Consider the following 27,003-nt stretch of genomic DNA (forward strand, 5'->3'; position numbering starts at 1 on the left):
TAGGGAAAGTATCTGACCAAGGCACATACTCTTAAATGTAGTCACTATGGTAAAATTCAGTAGATTTTGCTATACAGATCCTACCTTTATTTTTGTCAAAAAACACCTAGAGAAGCTCATTTCTCACTTCAAGGTCAGACATGCACTCAGGCCCTAAGTGAATTCTTCTCTCCCTCAGCAGTTTGCCGGGTACTGCAACATTCATTTCCACACAACATTACTGCTATAAACATTTTTACTCACTTGTTTTCTACTGCTTCAGGACTTGACAACTTGCCAATTTAACACACTGCCTTCCAGGCTGCAAGCAAAATCTCTATTCCATTTCCCAGGAGAACCCATTTTTCTCTAGCTTTGAGCTTTGCATAAACTTATACTTCCAGCTTAATTACTTCAAATATTTAGTATTTTAACCCATATGTAAAAAATCAGAAATACTGCTGTATCAGCTCATTCAATTCTAAATGCCTTGCCCAGGATTTATCCTTGTCCTAAGTATACTTTCTATGTCACATTTCAATCAGGGATAAAGCCTGATTTAATGTCATAGCTTTCTCTTTATCCTCAGCCTAATCTTAACAAGTTAGGAGGTTTTCCATTCAATTTCTCATTATTTTATTTTTAAACAGTCTCTATAAACTGTGCTCTATGGTAACTTAATATTGCAGGCATTTCAGAAGTGTTTATGGGGTGCAATAACTTGTCAAACCTTTAGAGCAATACAGACCATTTCAGACAAAACAGAGCTTTCAGATTCCTTACTTGAATTTTTTCCCCACAAATTATTCTGAAACTTGATGCTTAATTAATATGAGTCGGTTATTACTAGATGCTTAGTTAATATTAAGAAGCAGACATTTAAAAAATAAAAGTAAAAATAAACATTTAGGCCCTCAACTACACAAATTACCAACGTGCCAGTTTACTAACACTTAGTTCAGCTCGCAATGAGCTAAAACAATTTTTATGGCATTGCTCATTTAAAAAGCCAGAGAACTAATGCAGCTTTAAAGATTGAATGCCCTGTGCTCATTTTGGCCTAAGAACTACTTTCATGAGGCACACAGTCTCTCCTTTAGCATTTCACCAGCACACAGAACATTATTTACTAATGGCTTCTGTATCCACATTATTTTATGTCCCAAGCAGTTTTAAAACATTATCATTCTCACAGTTCAGAAAATAAAAAAATGCATGTGTGAGTGTAGAAAAGAGGACTCAGTCTTTGAACAAAAGCAGGCATCTCCCACAACAAAATCATCCCTTCTTATTTTCATTATCTTTATCACTTCCTTCTGAGAAAGAAACAAGATTTTTAAAAGGGAGGCCCAAACAGCTGAACAACACCACCACCACCAACAACAACAAAAACTGCTTTAGAATGCATGCTTATGTCTGTGTTTTCAGAATTGAGTTGTGCCTAGAGAAAAGCAACTTTAAAGGCTGAACAGGCACACACACCCACAGGTATTAAAAACAACAGTCTGCCAAATTTGAAGCAAATAAGCCCAACACTCAGTAGATTTGTGCTGTGTATTGAACAATAACTGTGCTGCCATAAAACTTTCTGCCTTCTGCCTTAACTCCACAATGCTTCCTCCAAGAAGACTGACCTTACCACAGGCAAGAAGAATTCCCATAGATGAACCCACTTACAGCTACAAGAGTTTCAATTTACTACAGCAGCTGCTGCAAATTGATTTCTGAGCTGAGAGTGGCTTATTGGAGAATTTCCAAAAAGAGCACAATCAGCACAGACGAAACCCCAGAGAGAAACAAGCTCTCTTCAGGAAGGCTGGTTCATATACTGGGTTGTCTGTGAAGCTAAATACATGGATGGAAAAAATAATGCACACCAACTCAGGATCTGTGTGTTTTCATCAAAGTGACATAGCTAGTCATGCTGCTATGAATTAACCATTCTTCTCTCTCAGCCTAAAAATTGCCAGCCAACTGGTCACAATAATGCATTGAAAATATAATTGTGTACAGGATTTTTGTTGCTGGGTTGCCTTAATAGAATGTAATATATCAAAGGAGAGAGGATCCAGCATTTTTTCCACAACTAGATGACTTACAATAACTCTGGTGAGGGAAAAGAACCCTTAACAATATGTAATTGGTAACAGGATATTCTGGATTTTCTTGGATTCAATGTCTCATGATCAGCATTTCGCCATATCAAGATCACTGCTACAAGGAGGAGAGTTGCCTGTCAGGATGCACTGCCACCACCACCAGACTGGCTGCTCCCAGGGAGAAACTCACTAAGAGACAGCTACAAAAGCAGGAAATCAAGAGGGATAAAGCAGTCAAAAGCTGCTTACCTAAAGCACTTGTTCGTTCAAACTCCACCTCAGCTCAAGGTTGAACCACATCTGTTCTTCAGCAGAAATCTGCAAAGAATGTGGGTTTTTTGGAGAGAAGAGGAGGGAAGGGGGCAATGCTCCCACAAATCCCAAATCTTGCAAGTTAAATCTTATACAGATTTAGATTCATGGACTTAGAGATGAATATTACATGAAGAAATTTATTGTTCTCTACCATTTTTCTGTTGTCCTCCTTTCAGATCATGGACTGTAAGTGGGCACAGGCCTATCAAACTTGACTTATAGCTCTGAGTTTGCAGTGCCACCAGGTTGCTGAGAAATTATTTGAACCATGGCACATGTCACATTCCTATGAATATATGTAGGTACCCCATGCACCTGAAGAGGGGTGTAGCAGTGCCTTGAGTCCAAACCAATAGCATGGGAAATAAGAGTTGGAACAGAGAAAGCTTTTCAATTTAAGCAGGATCTCGCAGACAGAAGAGTCTTTCCTGCGTTCAGTAATGGATTTCTCCAGAATGCAAATAAACATGTACACAAATAAGCAGGTTATGGCCATGCAGACCCAAGCAGAACTATCAATTCACAGAAATTTCTGTGCTTATTCATCCACAAAGACTAATTAGGAAAAGAATATTTTTTTTTTAAGTAGATAGTTCTAAAGGCACTTTTCACAAAAGAAGCTATATAGGAAGAAGTAGCGTTGTTAAATCAAAAAGTGTAATCCTCTTAAAACACTAGGCGCTAAAAACTTTTGAAATTTATCTTGTGCTACAAAGAGATGATACACTTTATCTTACACCTGTTACTTGCTAAAGAAGTGTAACCGCTACTCTAACCTTCAAATTTAGATGGATATTCTAACCAGTAAAAAAACGCAAGAGAAAATAGTTGACAGAAGTATTGCATTTGTCGTGCTGGATGCCTGTCTGATGGCTGACTAGATCCCTCATAAACTTGTATTTCAGTGAATGACTCAACTTACAGGAGCATAACCACATGGAATAGATCCTTGGAGTGTATTCAGCAGTCTGATCTGCTTCAAAATATCTCTGAACTAATCACTGGCACCTGGGTAGGGAAGTTTGTGGTAGACCTTCCTGATCTTTCAGTGATAGATAGAAGAGATACACAGCATCTACACAGATTCTGCTGTTATTCATTTACCATTCACACACAAAAATACCATAATTAAAGGAGTAACTTTTGCCCTACCCAGAGATATTTATAGTATATTGCAACTCACAACTTACATTGCTTCTTTCTTTTACAAATCCTGATGTGTCCAGCTAATTTTACTCATGGCAAACTCAAAAGTGTATCTTTCCCTACCCGGTTTTTTGTTATAGACCTTGCCTTCTGTAATAGGTGCATTGAAAGGAAAAAAAATTAGGCTGGAAGATGAAAATATGTACCCTGCTAAAGCAACAAGCCCTGTGAGATCTTTTCATGGACCAGGTCTGTGCTTTACTGAAGGAGAGTGGTAGCTGTAATTTTCCCAAATTGTGCCTGTTGAACTGCCAGAACCATGCAGAACTCTGTTTTCAGCAACTTTACAGGCCAAAACCAAATAAAATGAGAACTTAGTTGCATATTTCTGGACACTTTTGGGATGAGAAGAATGAAGCAAAGGAAGAGAAAGGCTAAGAATTTCCTCAGCAGAGTCTTCCAATATGTTCTAGTGATTTGGGAGAGTAGTTGTACTGAAAGCCATATAACAATTTCATTCAATTAGGTAGTTTAAAAAGCTAATCCTTATTTACTGAAGAATAGGTAATTTCTCTAAAATCACTTGCCAAATACGGTAATTGACAGTGCAATTATAAGTGGGCACAATCTGCAGAACTCTCATTTGTTTCCAGGTTGCTGCTGTGCAGTTTATAAGAGCAAATTCCTGCAGTTACTGCATGTTACTGCAAATGCCAGTTTTGCCAGCAAAAGGTAGTATTCTACCACAGTTATATCATTGTCCTACATCTTTTTAGAGGTGGTGGTAAGATATTGATGTATCAACTTGTATGTTAAGAAGTTTCACTGACTACGTAAGAGTCTTTGCTGCTATTTTAGTTGATTACTACTGGAATAAAAAAATTAAAAATCAGACCAAGATTGTTTATGTTCTCCTGAAAACTTGACTTCTTTCCTACCTTTAAGCACCTGTTTAAAGTCCTGTTGAAGTTCAGTTTTCTGGAGGGCTGCAGGAAGGGGACATTGAGGTCCTTGTTAAGGAGAAGTTGATCATGAGCCAGCAGTGCCCCGGCAGCCAGGAGGGCCAGCTCTGCCTGGGGTGCATCAGGCTCAGCATCAGCATCCAGGCAAGGGAGGCGATTGTCCTGTTCTGATCTGCACTGAGGCAGCCTCACCTCGAGTGCTGGGGGCTGTTCTGGATGCCACAATATAAAAAAGTTATTGAGCTATTGGAGAGTGTCTGAAGGAGGGCTGTGAGGATGGTGAAGGGTCTGGAGGGGAAGCGGTGTGAGGAGTGGCTGGGGTCCTTTGGTCTGTTCAGCCTGGAGGAGACTGAGGGGAGACCTCACTGAGGCTTTCAACATCCAACAGGGCGAAACAGAGGAACAGGAACCAATCCCTTCACTCTTGTGACCAGTGACAGGACTTGAAGAAATGGAATGAAGCTGAGTGAGGGGAGGTTTAGGTTGGATGCCAGGAAAAGGTTTTTCACCCAGGGAGTGGTCATGCCCTGGAATAGTCTCCCCAGGGGGTTGGTCACAGCACCAAGCCTGAGAGAGTTCATGAAGCATTTAGACAATGCTCTTAGGCGCATGGTGAGATTCTTGGGGTGTCCTGTGCAGGGCCAGGAGTTGGACTTGATGATCCTGATGGGCCCCTTCCAATTCAGCATATTCTATGATTCTGTGAAGTATGAAATTATGTGTGTAAGCATGCTTTCAGGGTAGGAAGAGACCAATGAATGTAAATCACAGAGAATACTTACTGGAAACTTACCTAGTAGTAAGTTTCCAGTAAGACTTGTTTCATTTGTGGAGTCATATAATGATTAAGGTTGGAAAACATCTCTAATAGATATCAGTGCCAGCTCTTAAACCAGCACCATCGTAATGACCACAAAACCATGTCCATATGTTTCTTTTGCACTTCCATAGGTGATGACTCCATCACTTCTCTGGGCAACCTATTCCTATGTATGACAACCATTTCAGTGAAGGATTTTTTTATAATATCCATTCCTAACCTTCCCTGGCACAACTTGAGGCCATTTCCTCTTCCTACCTGGGAAAACAGGCAGACATCTACATGGCTCCAACTTCTTTTCATGTAGTTGTAGACAGCAACAAGGTCCCCCTGAGCCTCCTCTTCTTATAGTGTTTTAAGCATTTTTGGAATATACTAAATATTCTGTTCTCTAACCACCAATACCTTTATTATGAATGTCGTGTGATGACGTGTCTTTTTCAGTCTCCGTCATTAATGAATTAAAAGAATCCTAAATTACCCAAACCAACAAAAGCAAAAAACTCACATGACAAACGAAACAATACACAGCGATGTCTATCAACCAAATAAATTTTTTTTCCTACAGGATAAGTAAAGCAACACTGCATCAAATGGTTAAAGGAAGAGTGTCTAATTTACTGGTTTTGGAGTTAGCACATGGTACAAAGGATCCCGAGGTTCCACCACTCTCCTCTGATGAAAAGTCTTTGTCTCTCAGTCTGTTGAGCTGGTTGGTTCCTCTCAAAGTATCCGAGTGTTGTTTATTTTCCATTACCAGCAGCACAGCTCGCGTTTACGCAGACAATCGGCTCTTCCCATGCCAGCGCTCCCCGAGGGGCGCAGCAGCAAGCCCCTTCCTTCACGGGCAGATAGACGCTCCCGCAGGGCACGAAGGAGCCTTCCCTTCCCTTCCCTTCCCTTCCCTTCCCTTCCCTTCCCTTCCCTTCCCTTCCCTTCCCTTCCCTTCCCTTCCCTTCCCTTCCCTTCCCTTCCCTTCCCTTCCCTTCCCTTCCCTTCCCTTCCCTTCCCTTCCCTTCCCTTCCCTTCCCTTCCCTTCCCTTCCCTTCCCTTCCCCTTCCCTTCCCTTCCCTTCCCTTCCCTTCCCTTCCCTTCCCTTCCCTTCCCTTCCCTTCCCTTCCCTTCCCTTCCCTTCCCTTCCCTTCCCTTCCCTTCCCTTCCCTTCCCTTCCCTTCCCTTCCCTTCCCTTCCCTTCCCTTCCCTTCCCTTCCCTTCCCTTCCCTTCCCTTCCCTTCCCTTCCCTTCCCTTCCCTTCCCTTCCCTTCCCGGGAACAGCAGTATCCGCGGGTCCCTCCGCCCGCCGCTCTCCGCCGCGAGGGGTCACCAGAGGAACCCGCATCCCAGGCCATGCCTGAGGATCGCAAAAAATCGAGCAGCCCTTCCCCCACATCCAAGAGAAACATGACATTCTTTAAAAAAAAAAAAAAATGTTCCAAGCGGCATCTTCGCGCCTGACACGTTTTTCCTCTTTGCTGGCTCTCCGCTAGGTGACAGCACTGAAATCGGACTAAAACAGCCCGTAGTCAGCTCGTGGAGAAAACGGCTTTATCCTTTCAGCTAAGCCCTCACAGAGTAATGTAGTTGAGAAACTCGCATTATTGGCGGTTTTCCTGGAAATTACAGAGCTCTTTGCTTTTAGGCTTCCAGCCTGCAGGCCTCAATAATTTACAAAAGTACGTCTCTGCATTATATGCAATGCACTTAAAGCAAATGTACTTGGGCTGGAAAAAAGTCAAGTATTGTTGGTTTAATGTTAGTAGTTACTTCATAATGTCAGCTATTAGTCTTGTAAAATACTCCCAAGTTCTTACTTTTGTAAGCTGAACGGGCCTGATCTTTCAGACAAGAATCCCCATCTGCGCTGAAACTGCAGCAAGGCAGGAGGCTGAGTTCCCTTGTATATTTACAGCAATGTACAATTTTGTAACAGGGATACTAATTTTATGCACGTGCATTTAAATGCTACTACTCTTTTACTGTTGTCTGCACATCCGATTAAAGCACTAAGATTTTTTAGCTTGATTTTTTTTTAAGCCGAATCTTCAAACTGGTTATAGTACAAGCTAGAGCAGGTCCAAGAAGTTACAACACACAAAAGAATCAATCATGAACTAGATGAGAAGGAAGGAATGAAATACACTTGTCTGAAGATGAATTCATCTTGACATGAGTTAAGGCACTGTAAACCTGCTGTAGGTAGGGCACTTCCTAGAGTTCAGAAGACACAGTACAAACCTTCTACCTTAGTTCTATTCCTGACTAATCCAAAGCATTTTTTGTGGGATAAGAAGCAGACCTGGTATAATCTCAACTTTCCAGATTATGTGTACCTGTGGGATTCTCTTCCAAAAGCGAAATATCTCAACAGTATTCGTAGCTCCTTAATACCAAACACAGGGGTATAAAGGGTTTGCAGCACACAGAGAATTTCCTTTTCAGAAAGGAAATAATTACTTGAAGTTCTTGCCTCCCTATTCACTCTCTTTTTCTTTTGTAATTTTATCTCATGTTTTGATTCCTCTGAATTGTTCTGAGGTATATTAACTTAATGGTCTAAGCGCTCTAAACATTTTATTTTATTCCTTTAATTTACAGATATTCTTTTTCATGGCCTGGTTACATAACTTTAATATTTTAAGGTGTGTTAATTCCAGTTCATACCCTTGTACTCCACAGATTTTATTGAAAATAAATATTGTCTCTCCATGTTTGGGATGACAGAAATATATTGAAAGAATATGAACTAGTGATGGAAGAACTTTGTCACAGTTTATGGAATTTTTTTATAGAAACACAGTGATATATTTTCTGTTTTTCTTCTCTGAAAAGTGTAAGAAAATATTTATGTGTTTAGGCTGACATTTACTATGTGCTCCAACATTGCAGCAATGCATTCAGTGACTAAGTAATGTGTTAATGTTTGTTTTATAATTCTTTGGGATATCTTGAATAATGCTTTATAATGCTTTCTATATTCTAAAAATATGTATCATAAAAAGACAAGGAGTGTAGTAGGTGTTTATTAGAACAAATAAAACCAAATAGCTGGTTCTCTATATGTAACATACCACACATACTGACTTAAATCACTAGACTAAAAAAGGCACTAAAAAAGATAGAATACAGTTTTCTTTTTAAATTATACCTGTAAGGAGACTTTCAGGCATGCACAGAATATTTTTCTATTTTCAGGGTCAATTCCCTGTGCTGTACAGGAATATTTTGAAGAAGTGACAAGAGCCAGAAAAGTTTGGTTTGTGACCAAAAAAAATTGAATTCAAATAAAACCAGAGAAGGAAATAATTTAATAAAAATATTTATTAAAAAAATTCACCATCATTTGGCTAAGTTAAGTAAGTAAAATACTAAGTGTGATTACAGTAATTAGAATGCAAATGGCTAGTATCATGAGCAGAATGATTCGGCAATATTTTGAATGTTTTTTTTCTCGCTCCTTCTTTTTTAACAAGGTATCATACCCAGGAGTATAAATATCCCCCATCCAGAACTGTAGATCATTAGGATTTTCCTAGAAGAAAAATCAGAAAATTAAATCAGTTTCTCTTTTACACACAAAGTCATTAGAACATACCCAGAAGTATTTTGGCTATCATCAGACACTGATTAATGAATTTAAGATATCACAACACATATGCAAGACACTTTCACTTGAATGTAGGTTGTGCTACTTTCCAGATGCTGCAAATGTTCCACTGGGGAAAATTAAAACCACACTTTTCATCCAGGAACCAAAAGTAGGACACCAGCCATTGAAATGCATTTAAAAACCCAGAACAAACCATGTTGTCTTCTCAAGAAAAGATGCCATGCTGTAAAATACAGTTCTGACTCCCTTTTCAAAGAAATGGAACAGCAAAAAAACCCCAAACCAAACCAAAACTAAAGTAATCCTAGAAGTGATTTGTGCCAACCCATAGGGAGGCAGGAACTTGTATGGTGTGGATGAGGCTGAAAAAGAGATGTAATTTGACAACAGAATTTTGCTACAAACAGTTATAAAGTGACTATATAGTATTTAAGTGCCACATTTGTATCTCTTCCCTATGTAAGCAGGGGAGCTGAGTTACACAACGTTGTGGTTTAAGAGTTTCTCTCATCAGATGTCATGTACTGTAAAATTTAAATTCCTGGAATCTCGCTAGATATGTGGACTTCTTTCCTGATCACACTCCTGTTAGTGTCATGTCTGTTCCAGAAAATACCTCCATATTTACTTCTGTAATCCCACCTAAAGATCAAGAGGGCTGCACAGTGGTTTATGCACGCACCACACAACTCACACCAATTCACTTGCTCAAACTCAGCACAGCAGCCAATTACCTTTATGTGGCTGGCCAAGTTAGAGTGCAGTGACTGTCTGTCATAGTCTTGCACAGTCCAGGAAGGGGTCTTTTTCTTCTCCTCCCAGTCATCATCCACATGAATATCACTGTACAGTGGGTTGCTCTTGATTGTGGATTTCAGGGTGATGGGAGTAATGTGTTTCCCCAGTGATTTGTCTATGATTTCTTGACCAACCCTGTTCAAGTCTAAGCCTGGCAGCTCAGTGACAGTTTTCTTTTCTCTCTGTAAGACACAAGTTAGATCAGAACCTGGCTTTCATTTGCATTTCCTACAATACAGGCCCCCTTCCAGAATTATCACTTGTAATATAACAGAATCATTTTAAAACTGAGCATGCAACAATTTTTCTCCCTCTGGCAAACTTCTACAGCAAGGGAGCCTGACTGCTCACTCTGGACAGATTTCTTCCTTCTGGGGAAAGCAGGTGGGTACAATCTGTACATTAAGTTCTTTTGCAAATGTGAACTGACATTACAATGCCTGCTGTAAGAAGACCTCTGCTTCAGTGAAACAGTGCTATGGAGAGCTGCAGTAGAACATTATAGTTCTGGAGGAAGCCATGGAGTATGATGCAGGAGCAAAGATGTAAGGACAAAGCAGAATGATCACAGGGCAATGGTGTGTAAGTGAAAACCTCAACTGGAAATGCATCTCTGATAGCAGGGGTGAGACAGTTATACAGTTCTGTTCACACTCTTGAATGTCAGATCAAGAGTGTCAGGATGTTGAAGAGGCTCTTCATTCAACTGAGGAAATTAAATTTCTGAGCATTCTCCCAATAACAAAAGCTGTTAAACAAGACGTTTTAGAACATGTGGGTGTCAAGAGAGGAAGAAGAATAACAGCCCTGGTGGGATAATATTTTTTGAGAAATCACAAGGTGCCTCTTAAAATGGCACTAAGGGCCTCTTCAGGGTTCTGTAAAATAGTAGTTATGATACTTTTCAATCTGTAATTGCCTGGAGGAATGCAATCAGACTCTCTATTCCAAGCTATTCAAGATTTGTCCCAACTTTCTGTCCCCAAGACTTTCAATTAACCTGGTACTTATCTGTGGTACCACAGTGTGTCAGCTACCTAAGAGACCTGCTTTTTCCAAAGCCTTTGTCTTACACTAACACCTCTCCCATTTCTTAGGATTTTGGAACCAACACAGAGCATATTAATCCCTCCTCACAAGTAGTTTTATTCTTAGGAACTTTATGTTGAGTCAAGGGGAGCCTTGGCCTAATCCAGTGGTTCTGTGTCAGGTATGCTGGGACGGGGCAATCCCCACCTCTCTCCTGCTCTCAGAAATCACAAAGCACCTGCTGCAAAATGCCCATAAGGTAAAGTGCACAGAGTAAACAGCCAATAAAGAAGACAGGTCCTGAGAAACTTACTTCCATCTAAGGATGACTTTCCCTGAATTTTTCACTTTTACTGAGATCTCCAAACGTTAAGGCACCCCAGGCTGGATGGGCTTCAACTGCAAAAGTGCTAGGGACATGTTCTGCTTCTCCTTCCACCTTTCTGGTGGGAGCTCGGGGCATCTGACCTCCTGCACACTGGCTTTGGGAACTGCTTGGACACCTCATCAAGTCAGTGAAGGTTCCTAAGATGATAGCAAACTGTTGGCTTCTTCTCCTTGAGTAATTTTCTGCCCACTTTTTGGGCTGGTGGATCCATTTTCAGTGGAAATCAGCTCCTGTGTGCCATCACCTGCTTAATGACTTAATGTGTGCATGTATAGATTCCTATACATTACTCTGAGGCAGGCAGACTTTAGGAGGAAGCATCATGCTGGCATTCCTATCACTAAATCCTGCAGAAGTGACTAAGCATGTTTCTCATCAATAATTGCCATTAGTAGGCGGGTGGATCCTCAGCGACGTCCCATCCTTCTGTTGGTTCATAATTTCCACATGTTGTTCCTAAGCCTCCACACATCCCCTGATAATATTACTCTCTGCATTGCAGTAACAGCTGGCACTGAAGCCCTCTGGGCTGTACTGGCCAGATTTCAGCTGAGCTGGTGTTTTGAACTGCCTTTTTTTTCTGACTGCATTTTATTTTATTTACTTTATTTCTTAGTTAAGATTTGTCATTGACTCTAATGACTCTTCCCTCAGGCTTGCTAAATAGTTGAACTTGGAGAACATTTTGTTGAAGAATGCTAACTGTCTTACCGGGGGTTGATTGGTCTCCCTAGGCTAAAATGTTGTGAGAAGAATGTGACTTGACAGTAATTTTTAAAGCTGTTTTCCATAAAATTCTCCAAAACTTGGAATAGATGGCACAATGCAAAAATTTGTTTATAAAAACAGCGCTTTGTAGCAACATTTTTTCCCCTACTGTCTGAAGTACCTTTCTTTTCATGGGCATGAGGGGAGTGTGGTGGCTTGGAGCTGATATAGAGAGGGAATTTATTGGGAGGGGCAACCAGGTTTTATCATGAAAGCTGGACCAGAATTTGGGGTAAGATATAGTTGGCAGAAATTTTAGAGAACAGACATTGAAGTGACAAGTTAATTGGGAGAATGTACTTGAGTACAGCAGATGTTTGATTGTAAAATTTCTGTGGTAGATATGTCCTACAGACTAGTTAGGGAAAAGTAAGGACAGAAGCTGGAATCACACACAAACCCCAAAAGTTTTAAGACTAAGATATCATACAAAGAAATATGAAAAATCTTGCATTAAACATATGCATTTCTAGAAGCAGAGAAACATAAGATTAGATAACCAAAATATACTTGCTAGTATTAATTGTTGCAAAAGCTACCTTTTTACATTTTCTTTTAAGATTCAAAACAATTCCCAACCTTTGTCACAGACTCTGACTCATGCAGCAAATGTTCAAAGAAAGAGAAAAGTATTGCAAATTTAGGTATCAATATCAATTACAGAATTCATGCTATATACACTGAATATAGGAAGACAATGTGAATGAGACTGGACAGAACAAATCAAAGGCAATTTATGTTATTACTTACTGAATGGAAGGAATGGATAGTGAATACTCAAAGAAGCAGTAGTTATGGAGAACACTGAAAATTGTAGATGAAAGTATTTCAAGTTTGTGAAATACTTATTTAACAAGGTGAAAAGCACTCAACTCTGCAAACACATAACTGTGTTTGATCTACGTATAGCTCATGAGCAAGAACACTGTTATAACTGGTTAATAACTTGTTTTTCACTGAGAAGAGTATGTTCCTCTTTGACAGACCCAGAGAGCTGTCACATGCAAGTACTAGTACTCTGTGCAAAGCCCAGAGATCTATAGAGGGTTGATGTTAGTTCCATTACTGAGTCAACATGTGCCTACTCCATGTTTTTTTCTTGCTGATTATTTTATGCATACCTTACAATACACATAACTAGAATTATATTTTAGTCTTTATTACTAGGAAATACTTTTATTTCATTTTTATCTTGACTTCATCCTTCTGTTCCCACTTCTATTGTTAATAGCACTGAACAACCCAAGAGCCAAACCATTATTTTCTCAGCCTGTGATATGAGGTATCACCCACAAAACCCAGGACATCAACAGTTAAGGCTAGACCTTGGTTTAAAGCCCATCCACCTGAAAGAAGACAACAAAGAGACAGATAAAAAATCAAGGAAATATTCTTCCTGGAACTCAAGACTTTCTTTCCCTCCAGACAGAACCAGTTCCTCTGTTCCAATGGCCAGCCCCAGTTTCCACTTGATGTTAGCAATGATGCTTAGAGGAAGTGAGAAATGCTGTTGATGGGCTGCTACAACTAGAAGTTTTAACCAAGGCAGTCCTACAGAAACTTACAGCCACCAAATAGTACAGGATTTGTTTCATAACAGCCTTCTCAATCCTAATGACAAGGACTTGAAGGGTGGTCATTATATTTGAGAGTAGTCTGTTTAAAAATATAATCCTCTGTTGTGCAAAAACCTTGTAAGATATTGTGGAGGACCCTCCCTGCACTCATAAGGGTGTTTATCTGATGTAGAGAAATATTTTAAAGGCAAACAACTTCTAGGGTGTAGCTAAGAATCCCTCTGGTAGGTGTATCAACTGTACAGGTATTGCTAGACATTTGGAAAATTACAAGCTCTTTCATTATGAAGAATATTAGCACTTGAGAGCTTCGTTCAACAAATCACATCTCATAGGAAATGCAATGGAAAAGCAGTTGGGAAGGTAAGGATTAACTAAAGCGGCATAAGGAGATAAGAAAGACAGTAAGGGCAGACAGTCACATCAAGGGCTCCTAAGAAGCCTAAACAGGTTCAGACGAGGCTGCAATGATCAGAGGGTTGAAACAACTCTCCTATTTGTGTGAGCTGGGGTTGTTCAGCCTGGGAAAGAGAAGGCTACAGAGAGACCATGTAGCACCCTTCTACACCCATCATACAGATGTATGACAAGAAAGCTGGAGAGAGAATTTTTACAGAAATGGGACAAGGGAAATGGCTTTAAACTGGAAGAGGACCAATTTAGATTAGCTATAAGGATGCCATTCTTTGTGAGGATGGTGAGACACTTGAACAGGTTGCGCAGAGAAGTTGTGAAGGCCCCATCCCTGACTGTGTTCAAAGCCAGCCTGACTGGGGCTTTGGAGACACCTGCTCAAGGGGAAGACGTCTCTCCATATGGCAGTGGAGTTGGCACCAGATGACCTGTGAGGCCCCTTCCAACTCAAACCTTTCTATGATTCTAGATATGAAACTTTTCTCAAGGAAGGAAATAAAGGAGATCTGGATTCCTTGTCAGAGACATTAAGGCAGCCTCAGGTACTGCAAAACTGAAAATCCACCAGACATGGGCAGGAAAGAGAGCAGTAGATGGTTACAAACACTTCTGCCAAAGTGACAGGAATATTTAGACATAAGTGAATATTCATATGGACTATTTAAATTGTGCATTATTAAGACTACTACTTCTAGAGAATTTTTTAGTTTAAAAAGATGTTTTATCTGTCATTGGCAATGCAGCTCTGCAGGGCTGTGAGAGCATTATATAAAAACTTTTGTACAGACCAAAGCTCCTGCAAACCTTGCAGCTGGCTCTTATTGTGGCCAGTTGCAGATGTCTAGGGAAGAATAAGGGAGAGAGTGGAAATATGTAATGCATGTATGAGCCAGGGGACAAAGAAGTGATTCTAACCCGGCACCTAACTTACATATTTTTAAAAACTCTCTTGTCCTCGTATACTGAGAAACAAGCAAGGACAGGACACAGGCATTAACTCATATGTAAGGCCAAAAACCATCATGCCAAGAAGTAGCATGCTGCTAAGACTGAATGCTCTCTGTTGTCTTCCAAAAATAGGGGGGAGAAACAGGAAATATAAACAAGAAAGAGAAGTCAGAGAATTGCAGAAAACTACCAGGTTGACTACAGGGAAGACATGCATGAGAAACAGATATGGAGGATTAATCATCTGGTGTGTGCTGGGCATTAAAACATATTGTGGGGCAGAGAGTCCAGCAGGACTGGAAATTGTCAGTATGAGCAGAATGCGGTCAGCAGTGATACATTTGCTGGAGAAAGTCTGTGCTTTTTATGCTGCTTTTCACAAGGAAGGGCCAAAATTCCAGGACGGCTTTATGGTTTGTTTTAGTCAAAGTAGATGATGAAAGTACATGCTAAATGGAGAAGCTGTTCAGTTTGCCTGATACCAAAGAGGAAAGTGAGGAGAAAGACCAGCAGTTTTCTGTCACTACATGAAGCTGCTTTTTATAATGGAAACAAATTTTAAAACCTAAAGGTGGAGAAAACACATAAGCACTTCAGTCATAATAAACGTTTGGAAGAGACCACAAACATACCACCGTGCAGTCACTTTGCATAGGGAGACCTGAGTAGCATTAGTTTCTTTAGAGAATATTAACTTCTAAAGAGGGAATTTAGGCTACTCTCAAGGTTTAATGACTTTAGGAATCTTTAGATCATGCACATATTCAGAAATTAATTCTCTCTCTCCTCCTCCCATCCCCCCCTTTTTCCATTTCTGAATTAACTAACCCTTAACACTATTGTCTTTCTCATCTTAAAGTGAAATATGTTATTCCTGCACCATTAGTTCTCCACTGTGCCATCGTGTTTCTTCTAATGTCTGGAACTCATCAGTACTTTTTTCTTTATTTGATTGTCAGGAAAAGGAGAAAAAGAAGGCAAGCTCGTAAGGGAGAGAGAATGGCACAATGAATTTTATCGCAACAGTTTGAATTCTCTAATGACTACACTAAAAGGTTTAGATTGTATCCTAGGTTTAACACTTATAAAATAATACCACTTTGCAAACTCCATTTTTGGAGTCATGGTGAGTACAGACATTTCCTTTGTAACAGCCATCCCGGGCTGGGACACAGAGTTCCAGGAAAACCTTCTCGCTGGTGGCAAAAAAGCAGAGCGCAAGTCAAAAAGCACGGGGCTCCCGACACATTTTTAATCCTCCCGCAGCTCTGCAGCCCTGGCTCGGTGACAGCGCGTCCTGATTGACAACAATGGGGAGAAGGATCCCTGCTGCTGCGGAGGCTCTGTGTGTGGCTGCCTCCCTCCTGCATAAAAGAGGGGCTTGGACGGGGGGAGGGGGTGAGGCCAGCATTGCACCATCCCCTGTAGTTCGGGATCCTTCAGGCTCCGTCCCTCGGTTCGGGCTGTTTGCATGGGACGCTACGGGCGGCCGCGTGTTCCCCGCCCCAGCTCTCCTTGGGGAGCCGCCAGCAGAGATTATACAACACGAACAGAGCGGCTGGAGGCGGTGGAGTAGGCACAGGGAAGGGTGTCTGGGGCAGGGGAGAAGATAGGGGGGGTAAGGGGGGAGCATGGAAGTGGATATAATGGGGGGAGGATGGAAGCAGGTATCACAGGGGGACGACTTTCGCAGTCGGAAGAAGACTGGAATGGACTCTGAGAGGGAGCAAAGGGGGTTTAGAGAGCTGATGGGGAGGAATGTCTGAAAAGGGAGAAGCGCAACAAGAAGTAGCTGTGGGAGACTTTCAGCATCACTTTCCTCCCTTCCCCCAGGTTCAAGCTTTTTTGGCTCTTCGTCCTCATTTCCCTGGGGAATCAGATCCCCACACTAAGGATCCTGAGAATGTAGGCCCTTCTCCATCACTCCCCTCACCCCCAACCACTTCTGTATGTCTCCATCCCTTGACGAGAACCAGACCTTGGAGCTTTTGCTCATGCTAGGGGTGGGGAAAGGCGAGGGGCTCCCTGGGCAGCAGGGAAGGAGCGCTGTGGAGCAGCAAGTGGGGCCCAGAGGGGTGTGAGCTGATGCAGCTGTACTGCTGCTGATCCAGACATGAACTTCTCCTCCGCCAGCTCCAGGGCCTCTGCTAGGCAGTGCACATTTACATTTTTACCCAGAAACTGCTGCTACCACTATATAATAACCTGGATTAATGCAGTCAGCATGTTTCCCACTTTCAACAGTTGTCTTTCAGTATACTGGGAAGGCAAAGTTCAATGAGGGAAAAAAAAATAAGGAAAATAAAAAGGAAGTTATGGTGAACTATGTAGATATATACATTTGTAGCAAGTCCCTCTAATGTGCCTTTTTGTCAAGTTTAAGGGATATAACTTCACTTTCAGTTTTAAATCTGGGGCTTTTCTCACTTCAGAGAGCATATTTCACGCACAACTTTAGTACAAATAAGTGGTATTTGACTTCAGTAGACTTTCTGGAAAATGCAATGAAAATGTTACAAAGAGCAGTAGAAATCCTAATACACTGAAAAATGTCAGTGGACCCTCCCCTGAAGAAAGTTCCCCTTCTCATGGAGCCTGATCCTTGCTGATGTCCATTGGAAAATACACAGGAATATTAACCATGCGGATTAAGAGATGCAGGAAGCTGAACTACAGCTGAACTGTCACCATCATGTAATTTTTCTCCTGATCCTTAAAACAAGGTAGAAAAATCAGGAACATGTCAGCCTCTTTTAGACCTTACCTGTAAATAGATCCTGTTGTGCCACCGCTGCACTCCAGGTAAAGCTGCTTCTGGGAATTTTGCCCAGTTGGCTGGTAAAAAGGCAGAGTTTTTCACTAAAGATTTAACCTCCAGTTGCAGGAATTTATCAGGATGGTTGTTGTTTGGCAAAACGGAGAGGTCCATGTTTCTGTGCTGTAGACTAATAATGAAAACAGCCCCAGCTTCTGCTTCCTGGCTGTGCATGCTCTTTCTATTATTAATGACGTGAAGAAGGATACGACAGTTTCCTGAAACTGTATCTGACCCCTGCTTGGTATCAGGCTCACTTATATCATCTACCAATGATAAAAGATTGTTTAGAAGTGGCAGAAAAGACAGGACACTTGTCTAAGTGCCTGGCTTAAGTTTTTGGGTTCAAGGTCTATTTTGATAGATACATATGTGCTCATTAAAACTAACTGAGTACCAGTGAGTAGATGCATAAGACACTTAAATGCATACCAGCACTTCCTCAAGTTATCTGCCAAAAATGTCAAGCCTACAATACTTCAAAGTAACATTTTTTCCCCTGAGAAAATTAGAAGCAGCTTCCCGTCAAAGCAAGTCTTCCTTTTCTGCAGCAGTACCAAGAGGCTCCATTGTGGTGTGTGGGTTGGTACCATTCACCACAACAGCTATAACATGAACTTTTTTTAGGGTCAAGGATTTCTTTCACAGTAAATTCTTCTTGACCCTGGGAAATATTAGATTGTTTCAAGTAATTGATAACAGAAGTTTTCAGGGAATTGATTCTGCTCCCATTAAAATGCATAGAAAAATTCACTGTAACTGACTTGAATGGTATGGCCTCAGTCCCATCACTTTTATTATTTTATTCTGAGATTTGATATTTTCATCATCATTTTATGAGTCTTAAGTCCTTTTGACTTTCAGCTAATGAAATTGCCCTTCTCATTATGGCCTCCATGTATGACTAGCAAAAGTAGCCTCCTCATTCTTATTTTAACCTTTTCTTAAAATACGTATGTTTTTCCAGGATATGTTTCATTTGGATGAAATTGCTACAGAGGATAAGGTCATTGCTTGAAATCCAGGAAAACCTTTTTTGAATCAAATTTGTGCTGAGAACTAGGGCATCACAAAAAATTTACCTCTGTACTTAGACCACAGAATCAAAAGAATCTATTTACCACACAAAAAATAGCTGAAATATAGAAACAAAATAAAAATAGGAAAACATTTTTTAAATACTAAAGTAAAAATTGATAGTTGGATATACATGTAAGTAAAACCTGTTATTTACTTTAAAAGCTCATGATGTTTCCTTGTATGTAATTATTGGAGATTATTTTAAAGCATATCTGTTTAAAATTATTAATATGGCACCTTTCAAGTAGGTGCTCAAATAAGTATCTGTGAGCAGCCACAAAAGAAACAGTAGTGACTGTGTTTCTGAGTGGATGTGCATGCTTTTGGGGAACCTGGTGCTACCTTTACAACTATGCCTCCCCAGTTTAATGAACCCCTGAAACACTAATACAAGTTTCCAGTGTACCCTAGGTATTACCATGAAGCTGCTGTTTTGGACTTACCATGGCACATAGTTCTCAGTTTTTCCCTCCGCAGTAATAACGAAAAGAGTAATAATTTGTGTTCTAAAATACATGGGTATATGCAACCAAGACTTTTAAAACATAGACTTTCCAGCATCTCTAGAAACACAGGGCTTGTCTGTGCTACTGTTGCGTAAGATGTGTGAGTCTGTGTGAGTTTACATACTAACAGTAATCCATCTGACATAAGAACATAAAGGTATCTTATTAAGTCAGACCTCTCCAATCCCAGGATCTACCATTTTTTTTGAAAAGGACAAGAACAAGATGCTGTTTAGGCAGTCAGTGTACACCCTGCTACTTTCTGCCGTTCATTCTTTTACTCCCTCAGAAACCACACTTTTTTTTTTTTTTTTGTGCTGAAGTACCTCTTTTCCAGGCTTTTTATTATCTATTTATAAACTGTCAATAAAAATGCCTGTTTTTCAATTCTTCTGAGAGGACCTCCACCAGAAGCAAGATTCAGAACCTCATGACCATCTGCCTAAACTGCCTACTTTTATGTCTTTTAAATTAATTTCCATATTAGCCCTATAGTGCCCTTCTAGTAGTACTGCAGAGTTTTAAGAAGAGCTCCCCATACAGCTTATCCATCACCTTCAGGATTGTTTGAACTATAGTTATTTCAGTCTCTTTCTTTTCAATCTGAATTATCAACATTTTAAATCTCATCTTGTACGCCACCTAGCCTATCTTCTTGCTAATTTATTTTCAATGTGTTACATTCTAATTCCACTGCATTGTTCATTAGAATACAGCAACCATAAATGAATACAATGCTCATGTTCTGGTTACACCAGTTCCAAAAATGGGAAAAAATATATCTTTCTTTCTGAAAACATCCATCAGTTACTGTGGCTTTTTTTCCCACTATTCTCATAGCAGTAGTAACTCTCACAGGGCTAGTAACTTCACTTCTGTGACTGCCAGTTGCAAATTCAGTGTCTCATAGGAATGGTTCAGGCTATTTTTATAGCTATAATACTTGACATATACCTATATCAAAATTTTTCAGTTAATGTCTTGACCAATCTCTCAGTTTTTTGTTTCTTTACAACTGAGGCAGGAGTTAACCAGAAGAGCTTTATGGCACCTGCCTAGACAGAGAACTACGTTTTTGCTCTTCCACATGCCACTGATGAAAATGTCAAAACCCCTAACTCCTTAGGGAACCATACTGCTGACTTCTCTCCATCCTGAAAGATGATAATTTTGCTTCCAATCCTTTAATCACCTTTCAATCCATAAAGACTGCTCCTGTAGTCCTGTGTGAATGCAGTTTCTTGAATAACCTGTAATGGTGAACAGAGATTTTTGTGTCCAGCAGTTCCTTTTTGTTCCATTCACAACTGAAGCCATGCTGACTCTTACCCAAGAGAACACGCTTATCCAGGTGCTCAGGGTTCTTATTATTTTCATTGGCTATTATGGCAATCTGTAGCTCAAGGGGTTGCCTTTTCCACAGGCAGGAATTACACATCAGTCTGCCAGGCTGGCAGACTGACTCTTTGCAATCAGAGCATGTGGCTCTGATACCAATTTCCTAGTTGTGTTCTTCCCATAATCTCAGGTGACTGCAACCCTAGATACTGTTTGCATTGAACATATTTATTTAGTCTTACTTTCCTGTACATTTCCTTCACCTTGATCCAATTTCTCTGACATCTCTGCTATAAGGAACCTTGCAACTTTTCATCTGGAAAAGTCAACACAAGTAATTCACTAAACTTCTCTTTCGCCACTTTATCACTCCTGAGTGTCCCTTTCACAGTTGTGTTATCAGATGGTCCCACCGTCTCCTTTTTCAGCTTCCTGCTTTGGATGTATTTCAAGTTCCCTTTCTATTGGTTTGCACATCTTTTTTACAAATATCTTTAAATTCTTTCTGAGTGCTTTAAATTTTCTTTTTATAATTGATCTGTTAGGTTTTAGGGCCTCTCTTGGTCTCATGATGCAGGCAAGCTTTCTATTTTTAGTGTATTTTTTGAATATGCAAATGGCTGGTTTTCTGTCACTAAAGAAGATAATGAAAACTGAATGGAAAAAACCTGAAACAACCCAAAATGTAACCCACTTCCTCCAGAACAAAGCAGCAATTTCCTTCAGAATAAATGACAATGCTATTAAAATTCAGGTATTTCTTTAAGAGAGTTATGAGAAGTGGTAGCTGTTGTAACTTTCGATCACTACTCCAGCTGACCAGTGGGAGCAGGAAGTAAACCTGCTGTGCACCAGACTAGCACAATCCCTATGTACCACTTAAGTCCCACTTAATCCGACAAAGCAGGGTTTAAGTGGTATTTAATTAGCAGAGAGGCCTGCTCTAGCCCGTAGGAGCCAAGAGTGAATTTCACCTTTACATGCCAGCTGAACTTGATTGATTTGACACTCATTTGTTGAAATGTTACATATTCATCAGGCTGTAAGGAAAACGTACTAATGCAGAGGGATTGTCCTCGAAGAAGAAAGAACAACTGCAAAATAAAACAGAAAAGAGTAAACTCTGGACTGTTTATGCCTGCATAAGTCGATAAGGCTATGGTTTGCCTGAACACAGCTGGAAAGGGCTGCCTGCTGCCACCCAGGTCTATGGAAAACTGGCACATGCCTGCCCTCCTCATGGCATGCTGTGGCTCAAGCCATAGCCTGGGCACATTTTCAGAATGTTCTTATAATTTTCTGACCAAAAGAGTATTTCAGTCTGTACTGCTCCTCTGAATGTTGATAGGATCTAAATCAATAAAATGAACTTGCAGTAAAATGAACTTGCTTTAAAATTCAGACGTATATTTGCTATTTAGACACAAAACTGCTTCAAAATGATTCACACACATTTAACTAGTATTTTTGTACTACAGTTTCTAAAGGAATCAGAACCAGACTTATCAGCACTATAACATCCTGATTTCACTATAACATCCTGATCAGAATACAACATCTAATAATATCTTATCTTGATTTCACTCATTACATTTTTTTAAAAAAGTCATTTTAAACCACAATTTTCCATCCCTGACTCTCAATGAAAAGTACTTCCTTTTTATGATCTTCTTATAGAGGTGATGGGAGGATGATTTCAGCAGAAGTCACTGATTTGTTTTTGACAGCTAGAGCCAGAGTCAAAATCCACTTCTTAAATTTTGTCATTAAGATGACACTCTTGTTAATGAAATATTCAAAATCAGCAGAGGATAAACATTTAGAATTGTGAAGATGATACCACTGGCTGGCTCCTAGTCTGGAGGCATCTTTTCTTTTGCTTGATTTTCAATTGTGATTCAAGTGAGTGCGGGAGTATAACCAAGATCTGTTGCTAAGTATGAGAAAAACTTAAAATAAAAATTGCTTCTTTTGCCTGCCAACTACAATAATTCTATTAGACTTTCAAATGCGCTTCTGTGACTTCAAGGAATTATGCCCCAAAGCAACTGAATTTTCTATGCATTGAAACTTTTTTGTTATACAAAATATAACATTCCATGATGTCAACATTATTTTTCTTTCTTTTTTTACTTTTCTAAACCAGAAGGTATTTTATTTAAAATCATACACTAGCACCTCATTAGAGTTGGAGTTTTCAAGTGCAGAGCAGTAAGATGCCAAACTAAAGATTTTGATAGTGCAGCGATTTGAAACACAGATGTTGATTTCAATGGTAGCTAAGACTGCATCTAAGTATTCTTCCTGGACAGAATCACAGTCCTGACTGGGGGCCTCAGTTTATTGTCTGTGGGTATCTGTGGTTATCCATCTGTGGAAACTGTGTATCACATCTACACACTAGGCTCTGCACAGAAGGAAAAGCAACATTCACTTAAATAAAGCTGCATTCACTTTTTGCTTTGAGTAGAAAATATACCTTTTTGGCTTATTTCTCCAGCTGTCTTGCCTTCAGGACTTGCTCTCCTACATATTTTAAGTACATAAACACTTCCATCACAAAATGAGGGCAGAAGACCCACTGCTGTTCACTTGCCAAGTTCAGCAGTTGCAGGACACACCTGAGATAAATACCTGCCTCTCCACAGAATGTTACCCTGTTATTCTCAGCTTTCCATGGATATATATTGAGGCTCACAGAGGACCATGTCTGTCTGCAGCTGCAGAGTGGTGCCTAAGCCAAGAGGCAGAAGGCACTTGTACTGTAGCTGTACCTGCTGCGATGCGGGGCTCGATGGATTAATCTACCAGACCCAGAAACACAAAAAAAGAAAAATTCAAATAGCAAAAGGAGCTTTACTTTTTATTGAAAATGTAAAAATCATGTGAATCATGTACAGTATTTTCTCATAAGGAAAATCTTAGCTGTTTCATAATGTTTTACAAAACTGTAAAACATTTAATTTTTATAAAGACTTTTTCATTAGTCAAAGATAAAACTAAAGTAGTATTACAAAGCTATTTTCTAAATTATCAACAGAGAACTGAGAATGTTTAACAGATTAATCCATACAAGTGGCAGGAGAAAGGACTCTTCCATTTGTAAATCTGCAAAAGGACACACAAAGGTATAGAGGGACATGGGTTTTTTGTTTCAAAACTTCAAAAAATTAAGTGACATGTTAAAACACTACAGACGTGGATTCATAGGATGGTACAAGTTCTAGGACTGCATTTCTCTACACTACCTCAAACAGTGCAACAGTGATTCAGTGTAAATCTCTACAGTGTTTCATTGATTTAATACTTGTGTTCAAGTATGTGTCCATGAGAATGATCAAAATCTCTACTTAGCTATTTTAATTTTCTTGTTTATAATATAAGTTACAGTAGAATATCCCCTTCAGTATGTTTCTAAATCAAATGAACTAATTTCACAATACATTCTGTAATAACCTGTTTAATAATGTTAGCTTGTTCACTTTCACATCTGTTGCAAAAAACACAAGCTCATTCTGACTCCAAATGCCAAAAATATAATAAAATTTAAAAGAACTTTATTTCCATATACAGCAAAACTATTCAGCTAAATTAAAATAAATTCAAGATAGCATGACCTCTTTTTTGCAACAGATGATCTTACTGAAAATAAACATTTAAAATACTAGTTACTATTTTTTAAAAATTCTGATAAATGTATCCAAAAGTGTTCATATAAAAATTAATTATGAAAATGTCAGAAGATAAAACATGTTAGCTGTTTAACCAAAACCATTAAGGATGAATGGCAGGCAAAAATAAATTAATTTGATTAAATTATATGCCATCTGATAATATTTGGTCTGAAAAAACCTGTGTGGGGGTGTGTGTGTGTGTTTATAAATAATTAGATTGCAAAGAGCTGAGAGCCAGCCAGCCTGACAGAGGTCAGCTCTTATGTTGCATTTTTTGCGCATAAAAGTCCCTGCATGTCTCACAGCATCGCTGATACCACCTCATGTCTTGACAGAGGTTCTTCTCTCTTATCACTCTGCAGTATACAGGCCACTGGTCTCCTAGGCATTTGAAGGTCAAAGCAGCTGAAAAAAAAGTGAAACAACAACAGCAAAATCAAATATACATTCCTGTTGCCTTTACTAGGGAAGAATCACATACCAAAAGAGACAAGGACATAAGAAGTGTGTCTGGGGAAGAGAAAGGGTCATAGATGTAGATATTTAACAAAAGAAGGAATTCCCCTTGTCATCCTATTGTTAATATATTCAATATCAAAAAATTTTAAGGCCAGCTTTATTTACACATTGGATTAAGTTGCATCAAACTTAATTAGTTTAATGTCATGCAACTATCTTCTCATGACTAAGTGGAGCTCATCTTTCTGCCTTGCTTTACTTATGAAAGCCTCCTTACACAGTTTATTACAGAAGGACTGTGTTACTGAAGTTGGAACTCTTCACATTTAGTTACATATATCAAGTACTTGCACATGTAGTACATAGTACATACATGGAATTAAAATGGGAACCCAGTGAAAAACAGGACTCAAGAACAAGATATTGTAGAACACATCACAAACACTGAATAAAGAACTCAATCTCAGATTTGAGTTAATCTCTGCTAAAAGAGTATAAATTTGTAAAAGTGCTGGTGGCACAATCCCCATCAGCTTTCACTAGCCCTACCCCCCAATTCTCTACTGCGTGATATGAATGGAACTGGAGGCCAAAATTATCAGTATATTGAAGAGAAGCATTGCATTATGTATTTCAGAGATGTTAAGGTTTCTACTGGATTGGATTCTGACTCCATGCTGGATGGCATTGACTTGTAGATTACTAGGATCAGTCCTAAATAATCCATGCCATGAGGACAGTGTGGCCAGCAGGAGCAGGGAGGTCATTCTGCCCCTGTACTGGCGCTGGTGAGGCCTCATCTCGAGTGCTGTGTCCAGTTCTGGGCCCCTCAGTTTGGGAAGGACCTTGAGACACTTGAGCATGTCCAGAGGAGGCAACGAGGCTGGTGAGGGGCTGGGAACACAAGGGCTGTGAGGAATGGCTGAGGGGGCTGGGGCTGTTTAGCCTGGAGAAAAGGAGACTCGGGGTGACCTTATCACTCTCTACAACTCCCTGAAAGGTGGCTGTGGTCAGATGGGGGTTGGTGTCTTTCTCCAGGCAGCAGCTGACAGAACCAGAGGACACAGTCTCAAGCTGCACCAAGGGAAATATAGGTTGGGTATTAGGAAGAAATTTTGTACAGAAAGAGTGATAAATTACTGGAATGGCCTGCCTGTGGAGGTGGTAGAATGACCATCCCAGGATGTGTTCAAAAAAAGACTGAATATGGCACTTGGTGCCATGGTTTAGTTATGGTATTTAGGGCATGGGTTGGACTTGATCCTCTTGAAGGTCTCTTCCAACCTAGTTTTTCTGTGATTTCGTGTGACAACATAGCCCTTTTTTTTATCACTTCCCAATAAGTCAAATTTTAATTGACACTGTATTTTTTGTGTGACTCCAATTCACTTGACTCTGTGACACAACATTTTTTAACAGAAAATAAGGTATTTTCTTACTTTAGAAAGATTTGATAAAATTGGGTAAATATATAAATAGTATATATATATTGAATATATACATATATATATGTATAAAAGCATATATGTTTAGAGTGTCTCTAATATAAATATATTTTCATAGGGGACATTTTGTTCCCTTAATATCAGAGGCTCATAATAAGGTCCTTCCATGGATAACAAAACCCTTCACCATTCTTAGTTACAGTCTCTGATGTACACACTCAAAACCTGAAGGAAGATCAGTCTCTGTGTAGAATTTAAATCTCCTGAATATCTCCTGACTTCTGTTTCTAAACTGGGATCATCGTTAACTGTGTGGAGAGAAAGATCTGAGAAGACATTTGTCATCTTTGACTGCTTACCTAACCTGGGTGATGTTATTGTATTAACATTAATTTTCTCATTGCAGGGATGGAGATGACAGGGTCTGTAGGCTGCAGGCTTTTCTGAAGAAAAGCATTCATTGCCATGCCTTCCCGTGATCTTGTGCATGCACTGGATGACTCGAGACTGCATTCCTTTGCCACAGGTGACAGAGCACTGGAACACACAGGAGACACATTCATTGGAAAGGTATTTTAGCCAGAAATCATGAAATGAAATGCCAGTCCACATGAAGTGAGTGGCTGCTTCTTCAGATGTCAGCATTCCAAGATTCCTGAATTGTATTCCATTAGCTAAATGAAAATCCATTTTAAAAGCACATATTAATTAACAGTACTAATTGAAGGACTCACTTCAGCATCCTATTGCTGTCCAAGTTTATTTTGTAGAGCCTGTGATGAAACTCAAAAACAGCAATGGCCCTGGAGGAAGCAAATATTACTGTCTTGTATCTA

General features: G+C 39.7%; 2 protein-coding genes across 2 annotated transcripts in view; both read right to left on the reverse strand.

Annotated features, from left to right (window-relative positions):
- Positions 1 to 2,215: 2,215 nt before the first annotated feature.
- On the reverse strand, positions 2,216 to 17,779 carry MINAR2 (membrane integral NOTCH2 associated receptor 2). Its single transcript, XM_064736789.1, has 5 exons — positions 17,615 to 17,779; positions 9,663 to 9,908; positions 8,688 to 8,850; positions 4,478 to 4,713; positions 2,216 to 2,278 (listed from the first exon to the last, which is right to left on the reverse strand). The coding sequence occupies exons 1-5, from the start codon at positions 17,777 to 17,779 to the stop codon at positions 2,216 to 2,218; spliced, it is 873 nt and encodes a 290-aa protein (XP_064592859.1).
- Positions 17,780 to 24,340: 6,561 nt separating this feature from the next.
- The window catches only part of ADAMTS19 (ADAM metallopeptidase with thrombospondin type 1 motif 19), a 130,897-nt gene continuing 128,234 nt past the window's right edge, over positions 24,341 to 27,003 (reverse strand). The window contains exons 22-23 of the mRNA XM_064735615.1: positions 26,527 to 26,704; positions 24,341 to 24,668 (exon numbers count right to left, since the gene is read on the reverse strand). Coding sequence (XP_064591685.1) covers positions 24,517 to 24,668; positions 26,527 to 26,704 — 330 coding nt within the window. The 3' untranslated portion in view covers positions 24,341 to 24,516. The remainder of the gene's footprint in view (positions 24,669 to 26,526; positions 26,705 to 27,003) is intronic.

This window comes from Zonotrichia leucophrys, chromosome Z, assembly GCF_028769735.1.
Source record: "Zonotrichia leucophrys gambelii isolate GWCS_2022_RI chromosome Z, RI_Zleu_2.0, whole genome shotgun sequence".
NCBI lineage: Eukaryota > Metazoa > Chordata > Aves > Passeriformes > Passerellidae > Zonotrichia > Zonotrichia leucophrys.